This window comes from Nicotiana tomentosiformis, chromosome 1, assembly GCF_000390325.3.
Source record: "Nicotiana tomentosiformis chromosome 1, ASM39032v3, whole genome shotgun sequence".
NCBI classification, from domain to species: Eukaryota; Viridiplantae; Streptophyta; class Magnoliopsida; order Solanales; family Solanaceae; genus Nicotiana; species Nicotiana tomentosiformis.
The window spans coordinates 139,964,414-139,984,008 of record NC_090812.1 but is presented as its reverse complement, the minus strand read 5'-3'; the positions used below and the strand labels follow the sequence as shown (position 1 = coordinate 139,984,008).

Here is a 19,595-nt window from a genome sequence, read left to right as displayed (position 1 = left end):
GGTTAAATTTTTTCAAATTTACACTTCTTGTTAATTAATAAAGTATCTTTTAAGTGATGAATTTTATAATAACAAATAATTTGGACTAACTATATTATAATTAAGACCATTAAATTTAAATATATTTTAAAGTGCGGAGAAACCATAAAAAATTAATATGGAGGAAATGGGTAGTACTAGTATTTTAGAGAAAATTAGTACATAAAAAAATTACAGTAAAATTCAAATTGGAAACCGAGAAGTTCCCCTTTGTAGTTAGCGAGTCTGTTTCCTAAACTTTTTCCCACCATCGTTTCAGAGAACTCAAAAGTGTTCCTTTTTATATCCATATAAGTCAAAAGATTCACAATTTGAGCAGCGAGATGCAAGATAGAGCGGCAATGTTCTGTCGAATGTTGGAGAAGGCATTTCATTCGTCGGCGCAGAGGGCAAATAAACACCGCCTACGGTTTCCACCCCTCACATCCGTCGATCTTCCTGACATTTGGATTCCACGCCACGACACATCCATCGCCAAAACATGTTCTCCTCATCTCAAGACTAATTGTTAGTGGTCCTTTCCTTTTATCTATTTATTTGCCAGCCAATGGTTAACTGAACTGCATTATGTGTTAACAATTGGTAATGCTGTTCCTTTTTGTTTTTCATGTTTGGCTCACCTCTTAGCATATAATTTCTGTTATTTTTTGTGGTTGACAGTTAGCTATCCTCAGAGAACTTCTGATATGTCTGAATTTACAAGTACATTCTTCTTGATAAGTCGAAACGTTTCATTAATTAAAACTGAGTTGGTGTCAAAAAAAGAATACGTACAAGTTGTGACTTGTTTATATGACTCAATCGGAGTCTCCACTGTGGTCCATCAAGTTTATCGAGCTATCAGTGCAATGCGTCATGCTCCCTTTATACCACCAAAAAAAAAAGGGGTCGTTGGGTTTCAAGCATAAGGGAAAATAATCCCTGTGGAAATTTTATTCCACATTTGGTTGAACTTTTGATTCAGGTATAAGCAATCCCGGGATTGTTTATAACACAATTGTGGTATTATTTTTTTACCACATTCTATATGGGATAGTAATCCTACTAATCCTGGGATAAAACAACAAAGCAACACATTTGCCCTTTAAAGTCTTTAAGGAAAACCAAGGTTAGAATTGAAAATAAAAGTTTATTCAAGTTTATCTAGTGTAAAACCAAACACATAGTTTATACTATACTCCATATATCTCATTTTTAATCTTATTTTTAATCCAATGAACCAAACATCTACCAATAAAAGTATATCCACCAAATTATCCGTCATTGTTTATTCCTCGTACTATAATCCTCACATTATAATCGCAGTATAACTTGTTTGCAAACCAAGTAGGGCAGACCAGTGTCCTGCGTTCACGCAGGCTCCAGGAAAGGGCCGCACCCTAAGGGTGTAATGTAGGCAGCCTACCCTGATGCAAACATCAATGGCTGATTCCACGGCTCGAACCCGTGACCTATAGGTCACACGAAGACAATTTTAAGAAAAAAAATCTTCTAATGATTTCTGTATCTTTTTCAGTAATTTGAAACATTTTCCTAATTCTTTCATTCACATACAATGAAAAGAGATGACATTTTCAGACTGCCTTTCTTCTCTATAATCTCCACTTAACATGGTAGCTTCCTCCACTACGTCTTCTGTAACCTCCACGATCTGTCAGAAAACAAGAGTGCACGGAATCACAGTAGTGAAGCCATCATGCAATGAAGCAAGGCGATAACTCTTTTGTAATGTGAAACCATCATGTAGTGCAACAGTTGTGTATCCTGCACTGCGGACTAAGCGAAAAAGAAGCTACTTCTTTTCAAGCCTTTATGCTTAAAATTTGTTTCCCCACCTCTCTCCTATATCCTCCTGGACCCATACTGATAGCTCCATGTGATAATGTTTTATTGTAATTGATGGATTTGCAAGTACATAAAAATGGCTTAACCCGTGCATAAGTGCTTCCGGCTAGTGCTGAGGATTTACTAGTTCATAAAACAACTACAACTATGTCGCGATCGCAAAAAAGATGGGGATTTTATTAGTACAATTTTTACTATTCTAATGTCAAATGTAACATGTATTTTCTTTCCTGAAAATAATGGTTGATGGAAAACGGGTTATTAACTGTGCGAGAATCAGGTTGGGGATATTGGGATTAACCTGGAAGGTAAAAATATCATTGTTTTGATAGTCTTTAAGTAATTTGGTGTACCTGGTCAGGAACATCAAGATTTCTATGATCCTACAAGTGAAATTAAAAGATCTTTTTCCTTTCACTTGCATTTTTGGTGTAACAATAGATATCATATTGCATAGATAAAACAACACCAACAACAATTACGCACCAATCCCCAGCAAGTTGTAATTGTTGATGATTCAGGATGAGTCATATGCATAACTTGTATATCTGTTAGACGCCAAGTTTTTGTCACTAGTGAAATTATTGACTAAAACATGGTTATGTTTTCATTAGTGAGATCTAAGTGTAATGAGGTTCTTTCTCCACGGGGGATCTGATGCCTTTGCAATGTGAGTGCAAAAAGCTGTTCTTTTTATGTATATAGAGTTTCACTAATGACACACTACGATGGTGTAAAAAATTCATATAATGTGATGGTATGGAGTATTTTCACCCCTCTAACAAATCTGTCTAACTTTATTATTATTATTTTTTTATTTTATCAGATCTGTCTAACTATCCGTTCAAACAGGAATATTCTCTTTACAACAAAAATACAGATGAAACACAAGAGATATTTCTATGCTCTCTACATCCTACCCTAAAAAAAAGGGCAGCCCGGTGCACTAAGCTCCCGCTATGCGCGGGGTCCGGGAAAGGGCCGGACCACAAGGGTCTATTGTACGCGGCCTTACCCTGCATTTCTGCATACTACAAAATATTCTTCTCTTTCCAAACTGACCAAAAAATACAAAGAGGTACCGCCTCCCAAAGGGCTTACCTTTTCTTATAATTTTCTGTATCTTCCAGCTTGCAACTTTTTTCCGTTACTGTTCTTGGAAGCACCAGTACTCACCTGATATAGAACAATGAGAACATTTGTTCCTAGAGTTGGATGACCATCTCGCAATGCAACTTTGAATAATCGGCATCCTCTCCTCCCTCTTTGCACATATAAGATCAACTCCTTAAAATGTCATTCTTGGGTATCACATTGAAGGATGCTCATGAAGTAAGAAATGCATCTTCCTTTGGCACCTGAGTATGCTACATCCCCTTCTGCACCTCTCCCTTGTCCCATGTGTCTGGTAACAGGTAAAGCCCGAAGGCTGTTTCAGTCCCTTTCGGCGGAGGTGCCAACTATCTCTCTTTTCTACTAACACTTCCTTGTCCCATGTGGTAGGATTTTATCCCAAATACCCTGATGCTCGGGCAGCTCTACACCATCTCTCTTTTCCACCTCCCCATCCCCTGTTGTCTAACTGTGCAATTTTATGCAAAATCTCCCAAAATTCCTCCCACTTATAATATTGAATGACCCTTCTAAAACTTATATCCCATAATATCCCCGGACTACGCCTTCTCATAACTTTAACTACCATTCTCTCCTTATCATTTCCAATGGCGTATACTTGCGGGTATAAATCACTCAAGGATGTCTCCCCAACTAATAGGTGTTACCTTGGAGACTAAAGCAATATGTGGTTCAGATCTTGTAGTTCGGTCACCTTTGTGTCACACAACATTGAAGTGTCATTAGCAATATGTGCATCGTCTTGTTGATAATGGGATATTGAAGTAAAATGGCTTTGGATGGAGTTAAAAAATCTACTATGGTAAAATTAGGAACTCATTAATATTTTGTATGTTTTCATTGTTAAGTGAATATAGTCTAGGTGATTGTGTTTTTTGTAGGATTTTTTATTAAGCTTATTAGATGTGTAGCTTCACTTTTTTGTGGCATTGGCTTGGTGCTTTGATGGAATTATCAAATTTATCGAAAAAGAAACATATGTTTTTTTACTGCGGTGCCTTCAATATATGAATATCCTATTAGAAGAGTTTAACTTATTCACAAATCTTTTACTCAAGGAGAAAAAAAAGTATCAATAAAAGTACAACAAATTATGTGATATCTTCTTATTAAGAAATGAAAGGTATTAAGCAAACAAACTTCAAACAAAGAGGGCTCAAGGGTTCCTGTAAGTTAAGTCAATTTTTAAAATAGTCACATTAACTTACTCCACACTGAAGTCAATGATATTACTATAACCTATGGGCATATTTCTGTGCACGATTACTATAGCTTTGCTTGACTTCATGCATTGGATGATAGCATAATTGGGATGGAAAGAGCATGACTACTTTCATCAGTTTTGCCTGTAATTTTTACTTACTTTAATTTGCGCAAAATATGTAGAATAATCTTACCCGAAGACCATAATCTTACTCCCAAAGGACTATATCTTGAATGCAGGTAATCCAATTTCATTACATCTACTTATTAAAATTTTATTTACCGAGTTATTCCCTGTTCTAAAACTAATGTGTTAGACTATATTACAAATCATAATTTGGAAAATGAAATAAATGGATGAAATCAAATCATTTGAAAAAAGTACTTATTACCTACTTTTGGAAAGGGAAATGTTTCAGAAACAAAACAGATATATGCAATATGTATATATATATATATATATATATATATATATATAAACAAACTTCTAGAAATAGATTTGATATAAAAATCAAAACAACCTTCTTGAGTTTCTCTAGATGATACAAGAATTAGGTTGTGTTTGTCACCACTAAAAGAAAGTAAATGCATTGTTCCTAATAAGACATTCATCTTGTTTCCAATGTTTGATGGAGTGAGAAACATGCATGCACTTCTTAGATGAAAATATTAAGAATAGAAAAGATTCTTAATGACTGCAGCTCTTTTATTCGGTTAACTCTATTCTATTGTAAAATGCAAACAAATAACAACTTCAGTTTTTAAAATATCCGAAGAGAATGAAGTTATTCCTTAGCGAACTCACTCCATAGACTCCTGATATGTTTCCAGTTCCATTGTCATTCAATACATGGCATCATGTAAAAATATTATCAATTACATAATAAAGTATTAATTCATCAATCTCTCCCTGATAATTTGTGCATTGCACATTTACAAACTAGTATCGTATACAGAGTGTATCTATCACCTAAGGAAAAACTATAGAATGCTGTCACCCTAGGCTCAAGAACTATCTATCGTACCCTAAAGTTGTTTCAGAACTTTTACTTATAACAAAGAATTTCCTGAACTGTCAATGGCGTGGATAATAAATCAAATAACGTGAATTAGTCTCCTCTGTGGCCAACTTTCTCATGTTGCAAAGTAACTATCTTGCTATCAGTAATGCTGAGAGAATGTAAATATGAGAATGCACTTTTAGTTATTTGATAATAGCTATGATGTTTTCTACTGCTGTTGTATTAGTTTATTGAGCAATTTTTATTTGTGAGTTGTTTCCTTATGCACATTATTTTTGGTTTAAAAGCATAATTAACTATTTTACTGCTGTGTAAATAAGCAGCTATTGGTCAGACTGCTAGAGTGCTTGAAGGAAAGCCAATTGCAAACAATATAAACTCTTGGATAGCAGCTGAAATATCTGAATTGAAGAATACAATCGGAAAGACTCCAGGTTTAGGTGTTATCCTTGTGGGTGGAAGGAGGGATTCTCAATCTTTTGTCCATATTAAGATGAAAGCTTGCATGAAAGTTGGAATAGCACCATTCACGGTGGAACTTCCTGAGGATTGCACTGAAGCTGAATTACTTGATGCAGTTTCAAGTTTTAATGAGAATCCATTAATACATGGTGTAGTTGTGCAGCTTCCTCTACCAAAAGTAATTTACCCATCCCCAGTTCTCAGTTGAATTTGTTCTTCATTTTCTTCACCTTTTTTTGTCCGTATTAACTTCAAATTATTGTTTCTTGTTTATAATAGCACACCTCCTTTTTGATTTAGCTGTTTCCAGATTTTTGGGGTACTCCAGATGACACAATGTGGTCATGCTGCTTTCGTTGTGCAACATGTGATCATATGTCCAGATCTCTAAAGCACATAACTTCTCATATTGCACTTTTCCCTTAAATAGTAATGTAAAGCCTTGTAGTCACATTTAGTTAGTATTCTACCCACTAATTTTCCTAATCAAATTCTTCATAGAGCTCTATTCCATTCTATTTAAATGAAATTAATCAAGAGATGATTGTGTTGAGCTCGATGAATCTAGATTTGCTACTTTTAAGGAGCAATATCTTTCAAGGGGAGGGAAATTGACCCTTGTGAAAACTTCTTTGTCAAATTTCATTCTATGTCACTTTTGGTCATGCCCATGTCCATTTCAGATGGAATTTATTACCTTTATTGGGAGGGAAAAAGAAAATTTAGTAAAGGTGTCTTATCAGATTGGACATCCACCATTTCTTGTGCAGGGTTGCGAGTTAGGAATCATTACCACCTTTAAACCAAGCCCTTCTAGGAAAATGGTTACTAAAATTTAACATTGATGAGAATAAACTGCCTGATAAAGTCAAATATTTTTATTATAATAATGAGAGAGGAAGATAGATCAGTAAAGAAGATAGGAGACATTCTTTATCTTGTGGAAGGGGATTAGGAAAGGTTAGATCAGGTCCATTCACATTTCTTTCAAGGTGGGGTTTTTTCTTTTTATTGGGAGGACACTCTGACTCTGTGCAAAGAAGGGACTTTGAAGAATATATTACTGTGAGAAGGCACGGGAGAAAATATGTTATTGATATTAGATGAACAATACAATACAAGAGGTCCTTATTTATAGCTATACTATACAAGGACATACTACTCCTCTACCAATGTGGGACAATACTACACTATATACATGCTGTAAACTAACACTCCCCCTCAAGCCGGTGCATACAAATCATATGTACCGAGCTTGTTACATATATAACCAATACGAGGACCAGTGAGAGACTTGGTGAAAATATCTGCAAGTTGATCATTCGACCTCACAAACTTTGTAGCAATCTCTCCTGAAAGTATCTTTTCTCTGACGAAGTAACAATCAATCTCAATGTGTTTAGTTCTCTCATGGAACACCGGATTTGATGCAATATGAAGGGCAGGCAGCTTGATTATCGCACATAAATTCCATCCGACTGACTTCACCAAATTTCAACTCCTTGAGCAATTGTTTGGTCCAGACTAGCTCACATGTTGCCATAGCCATTGCTCGATATTCTGCTTCTACACTAGACCGAGCAACTACATTCTGTTTCTTGCTCTTCCAGGATACCAAATTTCCTCCTACTAAAACACAATATCCAGACGTAGAACGTCTATCAGAAGGTGATCCTGCCCAATCAGCGTCTGAGTATCCAATGATCTGCTCATGACCTCGATCCTCAAAGAGTAACCCTTTGCCTGGAGCCGATTTTATATATCGAATAATGCGAACAACTGCATCCCAATGACTATCACAGGGAGAATTCATAAACTGACTTGCAACACTCACAGGATAAGAAATGTCGGGTTTAGTCACTGTGAGATAATTTAATTTTCCAACCAGCCGCCTATAGCTTGCAGGATCGCTAAGCGGCTCCCCCTGTCCTGGCATAAGTTTAGAATTCGGATCCATCGGAGTGTCAACAGGTCTGCAACCTATCATCCCCGTCTCCTCAAGAATGTCTAAAGCATATTTTCTTTGAGAAATAACAATACCTGAGCTAGACTGGGCAACCTCAATACCTAGAAAGTACTTCAATCTGCCTAGATCCTTAGTTTGGAAGTGCTGGAAGAGATGCTGCTTCAGATTGGTAATACCATCCTGATCATTGCCAGTAATAACAATATCATCAATATAGACTACCAGATAAATACAGAGACTTGAAGCAGAGTGTCGATAAAACACAGAGTGATCAACTTCACTACGAGTCATGCCAAACTCCTGGATAACCGTGCTGAACTTACCAAACCAGGCTCGAGGAGACTGCTTTAGACCATAAAGTGACCGACGCAAGCGACATACAAGGCCACGAGACTCCCCCTGAGCAACAAAACCAGGTGGTTGCTCCATATAAACCTCATCCTCAAGATCACCGTGAAGAAAGGCATTTTTAATGTCCAGCTGATAGAGGGGCCAATGACAAACCGCAGCCATGGATAGAAAAAGGTGGACTGAAGCCACTTTAGCCACGGGAGAGAAGGTATCACTGTAATCGAGCCCAAATATCTGAGTATATCCTTTGGCAACAAGACGGGTCTTAAGTCGATCAATCTGTCCATCGGGACCAACTTTGACTGCATAAACCCAACGACAACCAACAATAGATTTATCTGAGGGAAGAGGAACAAGCTCCCAAGTACCACTTGTATGTAAAACAGACATCTCGTCACTCATAGCCTGTCGCCATCCTGGATGAGACAACGCTTCACCTGTAGACTTAGGGATGGAAACCGAGGACAAAGATGATATAAAAGCATAATGGGGAGATGACAGACGATGATAGCTCAAACCGACATAATGAAGATTAGGGTTAAGTGTGGTCCGTATACCTTTCCGAAGTGCAATCGGTGTACTAGGAGCAGGGTCCGCAACAGGAGCAGGGTCAGGTGCAGGACGAGAACCAGTTGGGCCTGATGGAGGACTCAAACGACGATGATAAGTCAAGAGTGGTGTTCCTGTGGCTGGGGAACTAGAGGGAACAACACTAGACTCCTCAACGGTTGGTATGGATGAAACCTCTGTGGTCGAAGGTAGAGGAGGAGCTATAGTAAACTCCTCAAAGGTCGGTGTAGGTAAGACCTCAGATATATCATGGTGTTCAGCAGAGGTAAAGAAAGGTTTAGACTCAAAAAATGTGACGTCAGCTGATATAAGGTACCTACGAAGATCTGGAGAATAACAACGATATCCCTTCTGAACACGAGAATAACCAAGGAAGACACACTTGAGAGCACGAGGAGCTAACTTATCTTTCCCAGGGGCTAAGTTATGAACAAAACACGTGCTCCCAAAAACACGAGGTGGAAGAGAGTATAAGGGTGACTGGGGAAACAATACTGAATGTGGAATCTGATTCTTGATGGGAGATGAAGGCATCCGATTAATCAAATAACAAGCTGTGAGAACTGCATCGCCCAAAAAACGCAACGGAACACGAGATTCAATTAGAAGTGTGCGAGCAGTCTCAATAAGGTCCTTGCCTATTCTTTCTCTCAGCAACCCCATTTTGCTGAGGGGTATAAGGACAAGATGTCTAATGAATAATTCCTTGAGAAGTCATAAACTGCTGAAATTGAGAAGATAAATATTCTAAGGCATTATCACTGCGAAAAATGCGAATAGAAACACCAAATTGGTTTTTGATTTCAGCACAGAAACTCTGGAATATAGAAAATAACTCAGAACGATCTTTCATTAAGAAAAGCCAAGTACATCTTGAATAATCATCAATGAAACTGACAAAATAACGAAATCCCAAGGATGAACTGACTCTACTAGGACCCCATATATCAGAATGAACTAAGGAGAAGACAGACTCTGTATGACTCTCAACACTACGCGAAAAAGAGGCTCGGGTATGTTTCCCAAGTTGACACGACTCACAATCTAATGTAGACAAACTAGATAAACTAGGCACCATCTTCTGAAGTTTGGATAAACTCAGATGTCCTAAACGTCTGTGGATTAGATCTGGAGGATCTGTAACTAGACATGTTGTGGAAGGACTGAGTGAGTTAAGGTAGTAAAGGCCTTCTGATTCACGTCCTGTACCAATTGTCTGTCCCGTACTGCGGTCCTGCATAATAAAAGAATCGTCAATAAAATATATACCACAATGGAGGACACGAGTCAAACGACTAACAAATGCAAGACTAAAAGGACAGCCAGGGACATAAAGAACGGAATCTAGGGTGATAGAAGACAAGGGATTAGCTTGTCCAACTCCTTTTGCCTTAGTTTGACATCCATTGGCTAAAGTAACAGTGGGAAAAGACTGTGAATATACAATATTTGACAAAAGTGATATATTACCAGAGATGTGATCAGAAGCGCCGGAGTCCATGACCCACGGGCCAAGAGTGCTAGACTGGGAAATACAAGCAAAAGAATTACCAGTAACAGAAGTATCAGTCTAAGCAACTGATGCTACTTGTGGAGATGTCTGCTTACTTGCTCGATACTGAAGGAGCTCATTATATTCTTCTTTAGATAAAGAAAATCCTTGGTTACCTGGAGTCTCGGTCTGAGCAATGTAAGCATTTTTGGGTGGACGACCATGTAAGGAATAGCACATTTCACGAGTGTGTCCAAGTTTGTGACAATAAGAACACTTGGGTCTGGATCATCCAAAACGACCTCCTCCTCGTCTATGCTCCATAGTTTGAGATGCCCGAACATCCATTGTCTGGGATGCAAGAACAGAGGAATCAAGTATCTGTGATGAGATCACTCGTGGACTTGGTGCTGCAGCAAGGCGGAGTAGTCGAGAGAATAATTCATCAACTGTCGGGACAGACGGACTAGCCAAAATCTGGTCGCGTACTGAATCAAGATCATTAGGAAGTCCAGCGAGGGTAAGAACGAGAAACATCTTCTGTCGCTGCTCTTGTTGTTTTTCCACACTAGCAGAAACTGGCATCAACTTCTCAAATTCTTCCATGACTGCCTGTACTTGACCCAAGTAAGTAGATATATCCAATTCCTACTTCTTTAAGCTTGTCATCCGTGATATCACATCATAGAAGCGAGATATGTCATTAGTGTATAAGGTGCGTGCCTTTGCCCAAACCAAATAACATGTCTGGAATGGACGAAACAAGGGCATCAACTTGGAATCAATAGATCGCCACAAGATGCTACATAACTGAGCATCGATTTTTGCCCAAAGTGCTATTGCCTTTTCATCTCCATCGCTAGACTGTTTGATTAGATGATCTTGAACACCTTGACCTCTACACCATAACTCGACAGATGAAGCCCAAGCTAAGTAGTTTGAACCTCCCATTAAAGGTTCTGAGGTAATAATAGCACTAGAGCTTCCAGAACTCATGTTTCTAGACCCAAAAGCATCAAATCCCAAAGACATTGTTGCAAATTATTACCAAATAAAAGAAAGAATCAACTGTAATCCACTGAAACAGTATACGGAAACACAGAAATAGAATACTGAAATACTGTAGCTGCCGGAATCTACTGTAGCTGCCGGAATAGTACTGTAGCTGCCGGGAAAAAAACTCAAAGTTGTCGGAATGAAATGAAAACAGTAGGGATAGTATCGGAATTACCAGGCGACCCAACTGTTCTGAAGGAAGATTTTCAAAAAATGGCCGGAAGTGGTCGTACGCGCCGGCGCGTGAGCTCAGGTGCGTGAGCTTCTGGTGGCGCGTGGAGGCACGTGAGGAGGCTGCCGCCGGAGCTTTTCACTGGGGTTTGGTCGCCGGACAGTGACGACTCTTGTGGTAGTGTTGGATTTTGCACAATACTGACAGAAATGAAGCAGATAGAAAACAGTCTTAAAAAAGTACTGATTTCTCTTTCCCTGAATCGCTGGAATTTATGCACAGCGATAAGTCTCTCACAATTGCTCTGATACCATGTGAGAAGGCACGGGAGAAAATATGTTATTGATATTAGATGAACAATACAATACAAGAGGTCCTTATTTAAGGTTATACTATACAAGGACATACTACTCCTCTACCAATGTGGGACAATACTACACTATATACATGCTGTAAACTAACAATTACCATACATAACTGTTGTTGACAAAGTGTGGCGACGTGGAAGCAGTCATTGTTCACAATTCTCAAATTGTTCACCAGCACACATCTGATAAGAGCTAGATAAGATTAGGAGTTGGAGCCATATCCTTTTATCTTTTTGATTGATCCATAACATTGGGATTCTTTTGGAGATTGAGAGAACTTGAATAGGAAAACATCCAACAATGGTATGCTTTTCGTGATGCATTCCTTGAGTTGGTGTACTATTATTAGCAGTATTGTCGTCATCGATATCATCATCATCATCATCATTATTGTTTGGTAGGTTTCATGAGTGTAACCCGGAGGAGGATTTTTCTCCCTTGACAATTACATGGAGGCTTAATGGTCCTAGGAAAGCTTTTCTATAATTTTTTCCCCTCGCTTGAAAGGGTTGTTTGGAAGCAGCAATTACTGTGGATAATCTTCATCAGGACAGGAGGAAATAATTTTAGTAAATGGGTGTGTTTTCGTGTGAGCGAGCTGAGAACACTGTACACTGTACACAAAATGTTTCTTCAATGTGATTGAGCAAATGACTGTTGTCGGCTAATTTTCTCTCTACTGGGCATCCGGCATTTTATGATTGAGTTGGGTTAATATCCGCTCTAGGCCTAGAAGCACTTATGCATCGGCAGTTATCAGAAGCACTGGGAGATAGTACATAAGTGCTTTAGTTGAGATAATAGGTAAATGCTTTAGTTTTATTGCTTTATTCTGTTGGAATGAAACAGAAGACTTTCTTGGGATAAGACAGATCTGCCACAAGTTTCATTTCACCTAATGTCTGCCCTTTTTTGTTTGCGCCATGGAGAAAACGACCTCATCGCTCTCAGATGTCTGTGCTTTCTGGAATGTTTCTCTTTGTGCAGCTGATATTCTTTATGGTCGGATGATGTTCTTTCTGAGATTAGTCCAAATGTGTGATCTCTGGCATATTTAACTTTGGGTATTGATTTATGGGCACAGCACTTGGATGAAGAAAAGATTATAAGCTATGTGAGTCCGGAGAAAGATGTGGATGGCTTTCATCCCACCAATGTTGGTAATCTTGCCATGCGCGGAAGGGAGCCCTCATTCATCCCTTGTGCTTCAAAGAGTTGTGTTGAGTTACTGCTCAGGAATGATGTGAAAATCAAAGGTAAAAATGTAGTGGTAGTCGGGAGGAGCAAGCTTGGGGGGTTGCCCACTTCCTTGCTAATACAGGTAGACCATTTTCTTTTACTGCTAAATTGTAAACTATTATCCTTGGCTTAATGCATATTTTAATTTGCAGAGGCACCATGCAACAGTCACTACTGTGCACGCATTCACCGGGAACCCAGAGCAAGTAACCTGTGGGGCTGACATTTTGGTTTCAGATATTGGAGTTCCAAACATGATTCGAGGGCACTGGCTGAAACCAGGGGTTATTGTTGTTGACATGGGTGCAAATTCAGTTGAGGTAGCCACAAGCTGTTACATTTGCTTGTATTTCTTTTGCTTGCTAAAATGATTTGAGATACTTGTTCGGCAATTTACACTTTTGTTTGCTATGCATACTAGTGCTACAATAGTTCCTTCGCTAAATATCTTGGTTCACACTGGACAGTTCTCTTTGAAAGGAGTCTTAAGTCCTCACTTTATTAGTTGCTCTATTGTGAATTATGAGTATCATTCTTATATTGATGGCTATGATCTTATATATGCAGGATACTGGCAGTTTGCAGGGTCATCGTCTGGTTGTAGATGTTTGCTATGAGGAAGCGATAGTGAAGGCCTCAGCTATTACCCCTGTTCCAGGAGGTGTTGGACCCATTACAATCTCTATGCTTCTCTCCAACACTGTTGACGCTGCTAAGCGTACTTACAGGAACACCTGATAATTGGTTGCTTTTGATTTTAATCTACCAACATTGAGGACACCTACATTGTTGTCCAGCAGGAGACTCATAAGATATGGATCATAGCCATAGTCATGTTCTGCATTTCACTGCCCAAATAATCTTAATTTCGCACTCTTGCGGCTGGTAGCGCAACATTATTTCTTCTTCCTTCTGCATTCTAGGCAGCAGAGGAACTGAGTAGGGGTATCATAAGATCCTCAGTTGTCTTTTCCCGATGCTTTAATGCACTTCCAAGATTTCTGTTTCAGGTCTTAGGAGATTTGTGGAAACATTACCTGATATGCGTTTGATGGGGATAAGTAAAATAAGAGACCTGAAATAGTGTATTAACCTTTCTAAACTCTGTATCAGCCTGTTTTTTTTTTTTGTGAATTATTCCAGATGCTTTAAGATTTAACCCCCTTATCTGCGAATCCTTCAACTCAGATGAGATCACGAGGATAATTAATTATCTTGTCTAATTTGGTATATCTTTGGAAACAATTCTTGGGGTAGTTTTCTTTTGAGTGTAATCTAGGACATCAAGCAAAACTTATTAATTGATAGAGTTGGTCCAGATTTTACTTAGGGATTCCGTTTTGCATATTGTCTCTTCTACTCTGTATAGCCACAAGGTTTTTTGTCTTTTGTTTTTTTGACAGTGGTGTCTGGACCTACTTACGCGCACCTTGACTATTCCAACGCGTACTTGCTACCTCTCTTCAGCATAGGTACGTGTAACTCTACCCATCAAAGCTTAGACAGATGAGAAGAAATCACCTAGTGTAGTTGCTGGGATTTGAATCCTGATCTTCAAGGTTTGCATTGATTTTATTGACCATTAGGCCACACCCTTGCAGCTAGAGGGATGTTAAAAGCTAATAATCAAGCATTTCTTTGGTTGATGCTAAGGTCTTTTTGACCGGTAAATAAACTATATGGATCCAACACCCAAATGGGGCTGTTATTACCCTTATACATGCGTACACAAGACCAAAAATTTTTAAGAAAATAGTATTTGCCCCTGAAAATAATTGCTTTTCGTACATTATCGAAAGGGAATATAAGAATTTGCTTTTTCTATTGTTAATTTTCCACTTAGTACTTTACAGATGTAGTTGCTGCTGCAACTCAGCCTTCATGATTCATGCTATTACTTCTTACTGCGTAAGGCTATTTACAATTGCCGGAGCTAGCTGCTTGATAAGGAAATACTTGAATGCCAACATACTCGTGTGTGATTGGTGCCGAGTTTTAGGAGTACCATAATGCTTAGTGTTCATTCAGAGACCTGGTCTTTTAATTTGTGCATAATTTTTTAATTTTGATAAGAAGTTACATCCATTTTCTCTGGCTCCTTTTATTTTCTTTAAGTTCTGAAATTTCTTATTGTTTACTTACAAGGAAAATGGTTTCACTCCTTGTGGTTATTGGCTTTTTATGTCTTACCTGCCTGTGGTTGCAAGATTGCCCGAGGGCCCCCACCCCCCTCTGTGTTTATATACTCTTTACCTGCTGGTCGAAAAAGATGTATAGGTGTGTAAGCCTTGCGATTTATATGGAGTACTATATTTTTGTCGTAAGCACTTTTTTTTTTCATTTCTGACATCAACAGGTTATGGTTATAATCACAACATCCTCAGATCCAAGTTTATTCTCTTCCAACTCAGAAAATCAACTTATCTGAGTGGTTAGCAGTGTGGGAAGCTATCTGGAAAGAGGGAGAAAATTCGTATTAATATGTGCTTCATGTGCAAGAGGTCGGGGAAGATGTGAACCACTTACTAGTTCATTTCAGGCCGTGCATTTTGTTTTGGAGTCTAGAACCTGTTTGGAGCCAAATAGTCAATGCTGAACACTGGCAAAAACTTGCTATATGCATTCAGAAGGAAAAGGAGAAGAGGATGACCATGGGAAGTGGTTGTTGTGACACTCGTCTGAATAACTAGGGAAGAAATAAATGGAGGAGATTTTGAAGGAGTTTTCACTCCTTTGCACATATTTGAATCATTCATATTTTCTGTAAATTGTTGGAGCAGTTAATAGAATCCTGATTAGAATAGACGATAGAGTACACTTGGTAAAAAATCATATTGTGTATTTGTACTTCGCGCTTTTATACGAGTTTCTCCCTTGACATCAATATGACTGTTACGTTATCCACAAAAAAAGAGGAAAAAAATTCAGGACAACTCAACTCCATTGTGGCAGATTCAAATGCTATGGAATATGCTTGTTTACAATGACAATGAACCTACTTTATCTCTAAATTAAGGACGGTTTATAGATCATCAAATTCCCACAAATGGAATGAAAAATGGGTCCATTTAAATGATCAAGATCTTGCAAACAACAAAGCTCCTTCCCCATATGGAGTTTGGAATCTTTTTGTGTGTTTGATAATGACTTATTAACTACGTGCAATCCTTGAGACCTACGGCTAACACGAATATTGTGAAAGGAAATTTAAACAATATACTTGAAGAACATCTAATTTTGCCTCTACTTTTTGTATAATACTAGTTTCTCGGCACGCCATATTTTGTAAAATATAATATTGCAAAATAATATCAATAGTATCTAAACAAAGCATCGAGTACAATAACTTGATATATAAATTTAGGAAAATAGTATTATTTAACTAAACGAATAACTACACAGAATTGACTTACACTTACAGTCTGAAATATCAATAAGAATAAAAGCATTTGAAGAATTATGGATCAAAATGATTGCTGCAAGAATACAAATCAAATTTTGAATGTTATACCAACACAAGATGATTTCATATAAAAAAGCATTAAATTTGATATGTAGGTTGACACACCAATAATATTGCTTTTTCCCATCAAATTAAATAGAACATCAAAAATCAAGCTAGTATAGCTTATTTCACTGTAAGAAAGACCACTTCTTTGTTGGCTTTAATTGTCTCATTAATTATTGGACGTATCTTCGTTGTTTGTTTTCGTGCTCATCGTTATTGAGTTCCTTTCCCATGAAATAGGAAGAGACTTGCTTATCGTGAAATCAATAAACTTTATGTGTGAAGTCATGAAGTGGAGGAAATTAAACACTAAGTAACAAAATCTTTATGTTAATAGAAAGTGTTAGACTATATTTTCTTGTTTAATTATACAAATATAATTGTTGTTATTATCTTATACGCACAATACTTGATTCATAAAACATTTTTAAGGAAGAACTTACGAAAGAAATTATTTAAATTTAAGTATTATTGATGACCTGGACATATCATTACTCGACCAAATTATTTTGGAAATTCAATTATATTCCAATCTTAAATATTCATGTGATGTATATATATCACACTCAATCTCAAGTTAAACAAAAGACAGGAATGAGCGCCAAACACACATGGAAATGCTGCGGAAGTACTAAAAAGAGAACTACTTTATCACTATTCAAATCCACGTTCAAACATGTTAGAGAAAATATCTGGTTTAGCTAGGGATGTCAATGGTTCGGTTCGGACGGTTATTTTCTAAAATTTGTACCATATTAATTTTTCGGTTATTCTATTATGCATAACCAAAATTAAGCTTTTCGAAACCGTTCCAATCATGTCGGTTTCTCTTCGGTATTAGTGCGGTTCGGTTAATTTTCGGTATTTTTTTAAATGTCATGTAAAAGTCACTAGTAGAAGTAGAATGCAATAACATATGTACTTTTATAGGACTTAGCAAACTCTCTAGATATTTTACTCTTTAAAGAGTGATGAATTAAGAAAATATTAAATATGGCCAGAGTATAGATCCATCAATTATTCTACAGCAGCGTAAAAGAAACTAAACAAAGATATTAACCGAGTGAAAATATATTAACCAAGCTGGAACTCAAGAATAAAGTCAATAGAAGATTAAATATTCAAAAAGATAAATCTTAATCATATGAAAAGAAACATATTCTAACCATTGTAGTTTGCTACTAATCGCTAGAATAGCTTGTGTCTTGCTAGTGAATATGTTGGAAATAATTTAGTTTCAATAGGAGTAGCATTATAGGTTTGGGAATTAAGATTTTGAGTTTAATTACTTGTTTGCTTGTAACCTTTTTCACAATTCCAAGGCCCAAGGAAAATTTTAATACATTATTATTCTTAAACTTAATATATAAATATATTTTTCACATGTAAATTTATTCGGTACAGTTCGGTATTTTTTCGGTTTATTTTTATAAAATAAAAAATTACCCTAATTATCAGTACGATTATAGATTTATATAAAAACCTACGGTTTTATTAAAGAAACCTAGAAATCGATTCGGTACGGTACGATTCGGTCGGTTTAGTCGATTTTTAAATATCCATTTACACCCCTAGTTTTAACACTTTAACTTTCAGTTAGATTTGTTATTTTGTTTAGTAGTTTACATGAATCATAAGGAATAGAAAGAATCAGCACACCAAATATTTCAATTTTTACAAGCTAATTGGTCACAACCCCTAAAAATTTGCTTCAATATCTTTAAACAACGAATTGCAGTTTCTCTAACAAAAGTGATAGTAGTGCCAAAAACTCTATGATATACTCCGATCCTCGTCCCAAATTAACAGTCGCTCTAACTTTCAAAGAATTATCTAGAAATAATTGTCACTTGTTATGAAAATAATTATAATGTGGATTTCCATTTATTACTTCGTTATATATAATTTTCCTGAAGAAGATTATCCGTTTGGTACTCTATTGAAGTTTATCTACAAGCAGCTGATGCAGGCAGGTTGTAAGCAACTCAATGAAATGATTTGCAGCAGCTTCTTATTAAACAGGCAAGTTGCAAGCAGCTCAAGCAGACAACTTACAAGCAACTCAAGAAAAACCTCGCAGCTGCTTCCTGAAAAGCCTCGCAACTGCTTTCTTTTTTCTATAAATAGAGGAGTTTTTAGTTCATTATGTACATCAGTTTGAAGTTGAATAAAAAGATCAATCTCCCTCTATATTTGTCTTCGATTTATTTACTTAACAGTCTTTATTTTATAACACATTATCAGTACGAGACTCTGTCATTTTGAGCACTTACTTCGAATTTAATTTCTATTTTAGTGTTCATCTCCGATATAAGGCGGCGCTCTTACCTCCGTGGTTAGATCTTGTTCATTCCGAGTATTATAAAGCAGATTATATCCTTGAGGTGTGTTCATCTCCGATGCAAGGTGACGCTCTTACGTCCGTGGTTAGATCTTGTTCATTCCTAACATCATAAGGCAGATTATATCCTTGAGATGGTAAGTTTTTCTTCTTGGCAGTAGTGATGTAGATATCACTTACATCTGGAGTGGCTAAATTTGCGTAATTTAATTTGAGCCTTTTGCTTATATTTTAATATCTTTATCATCGTTTGATTGGTTATATGTTACGTATACAATACCTATTTTGGTATTTATTTTCATCCTTATTATCTTAATAAAGGATTACAAAGTGGATAACATTGTTAGATTCACTTAAACTCCTACAGAGTTTGCAAGAAATATACAACCACCAGAAGTGGTTATGTTTCGTATATCTCATTGTAACTAAATTTTGTTAACCTCCAGAAGTGGTATATGCGTATGACCACCAAAAGTGATAATTTAGGCTTTCTATGGTTACAATTAAAGATAAACTAGAGAAATATTTTCTATATTACATGCACGCCTCGATTTGCTCCTGAAGTAGTAAATATTTTAAAAGAGGTTGAAACATCACAATTTGATGTGATTAATGCGCGTTCAGATAATTATGTTTGATTTCCTGAAGGATGATAATTTTTGATAAATATTAATCCATTCCCTAAAATGAATGTGATAATATTAATAAAGCCGTAAATATGAACGCGCTCTTGATGTAAATATATTACAATTCACCTCCAGAAGAGTTAATATGATTGAGAGAATATATACAATATTTCGTATTTTAAATTTGCTCCTGAAGAAGTA

The 19,595-nt window shown here is 36.9% G+C and overlaps 1 protein-coding gene and 1 pseudogene across 4 annotated transcripts; one reads left to right on the top strand and one right to left on the bottom strand.

Moving 5' to 3' along the window:
- The first annotated feature begins 222 nt into the window (after positions 1-222).
- On the top strand, positions 223-15,803 carry LOC104092316 (bifunctional protein FolD 2-like). Of its 4 annotated transcripts, none has more exons than XM_070191812.1 (7): positions 223-546; positions 5,564-5,883; positions 12,765-13,001; positions 13,072-13,239; positions 13,487-13,580; positions 14,323-14,391; positions 15,276-15,803. In XM_070191812.1, the coding sequence occupies exons 1-7, from the start codon at positions 363-365 to the stop codon at positions 15,353-15,355; spliced, it is 1,152 nt and encodes a 383-aa protein (XP_070047913.1). In that variant the 5' UTR covers positions 223-362; the 3' UTR covers positions 15,356-15,803. The 4 variants fall into 4 exon arrangements, with proteins under 4 accessions (XP_070047913.1, XP_070047918.1, XP_070047916.1 ...); XM_070191815.1 differs by having other exon boundaries at positions 226-546; positions 5,567-5,883; XM_070191817.1 differs by lacking the exon at positions 14,323-14,391 and having other exon boundaries at positions 224-546.
- LOC117276224 (U6atac minor spliceosomal RNA) lies at positions 3,220-3,367 on the bottom strand (annotated as a pseudogene).
- Positions 15,804-19,595: the final 3,792 nt, after the last annotated feature.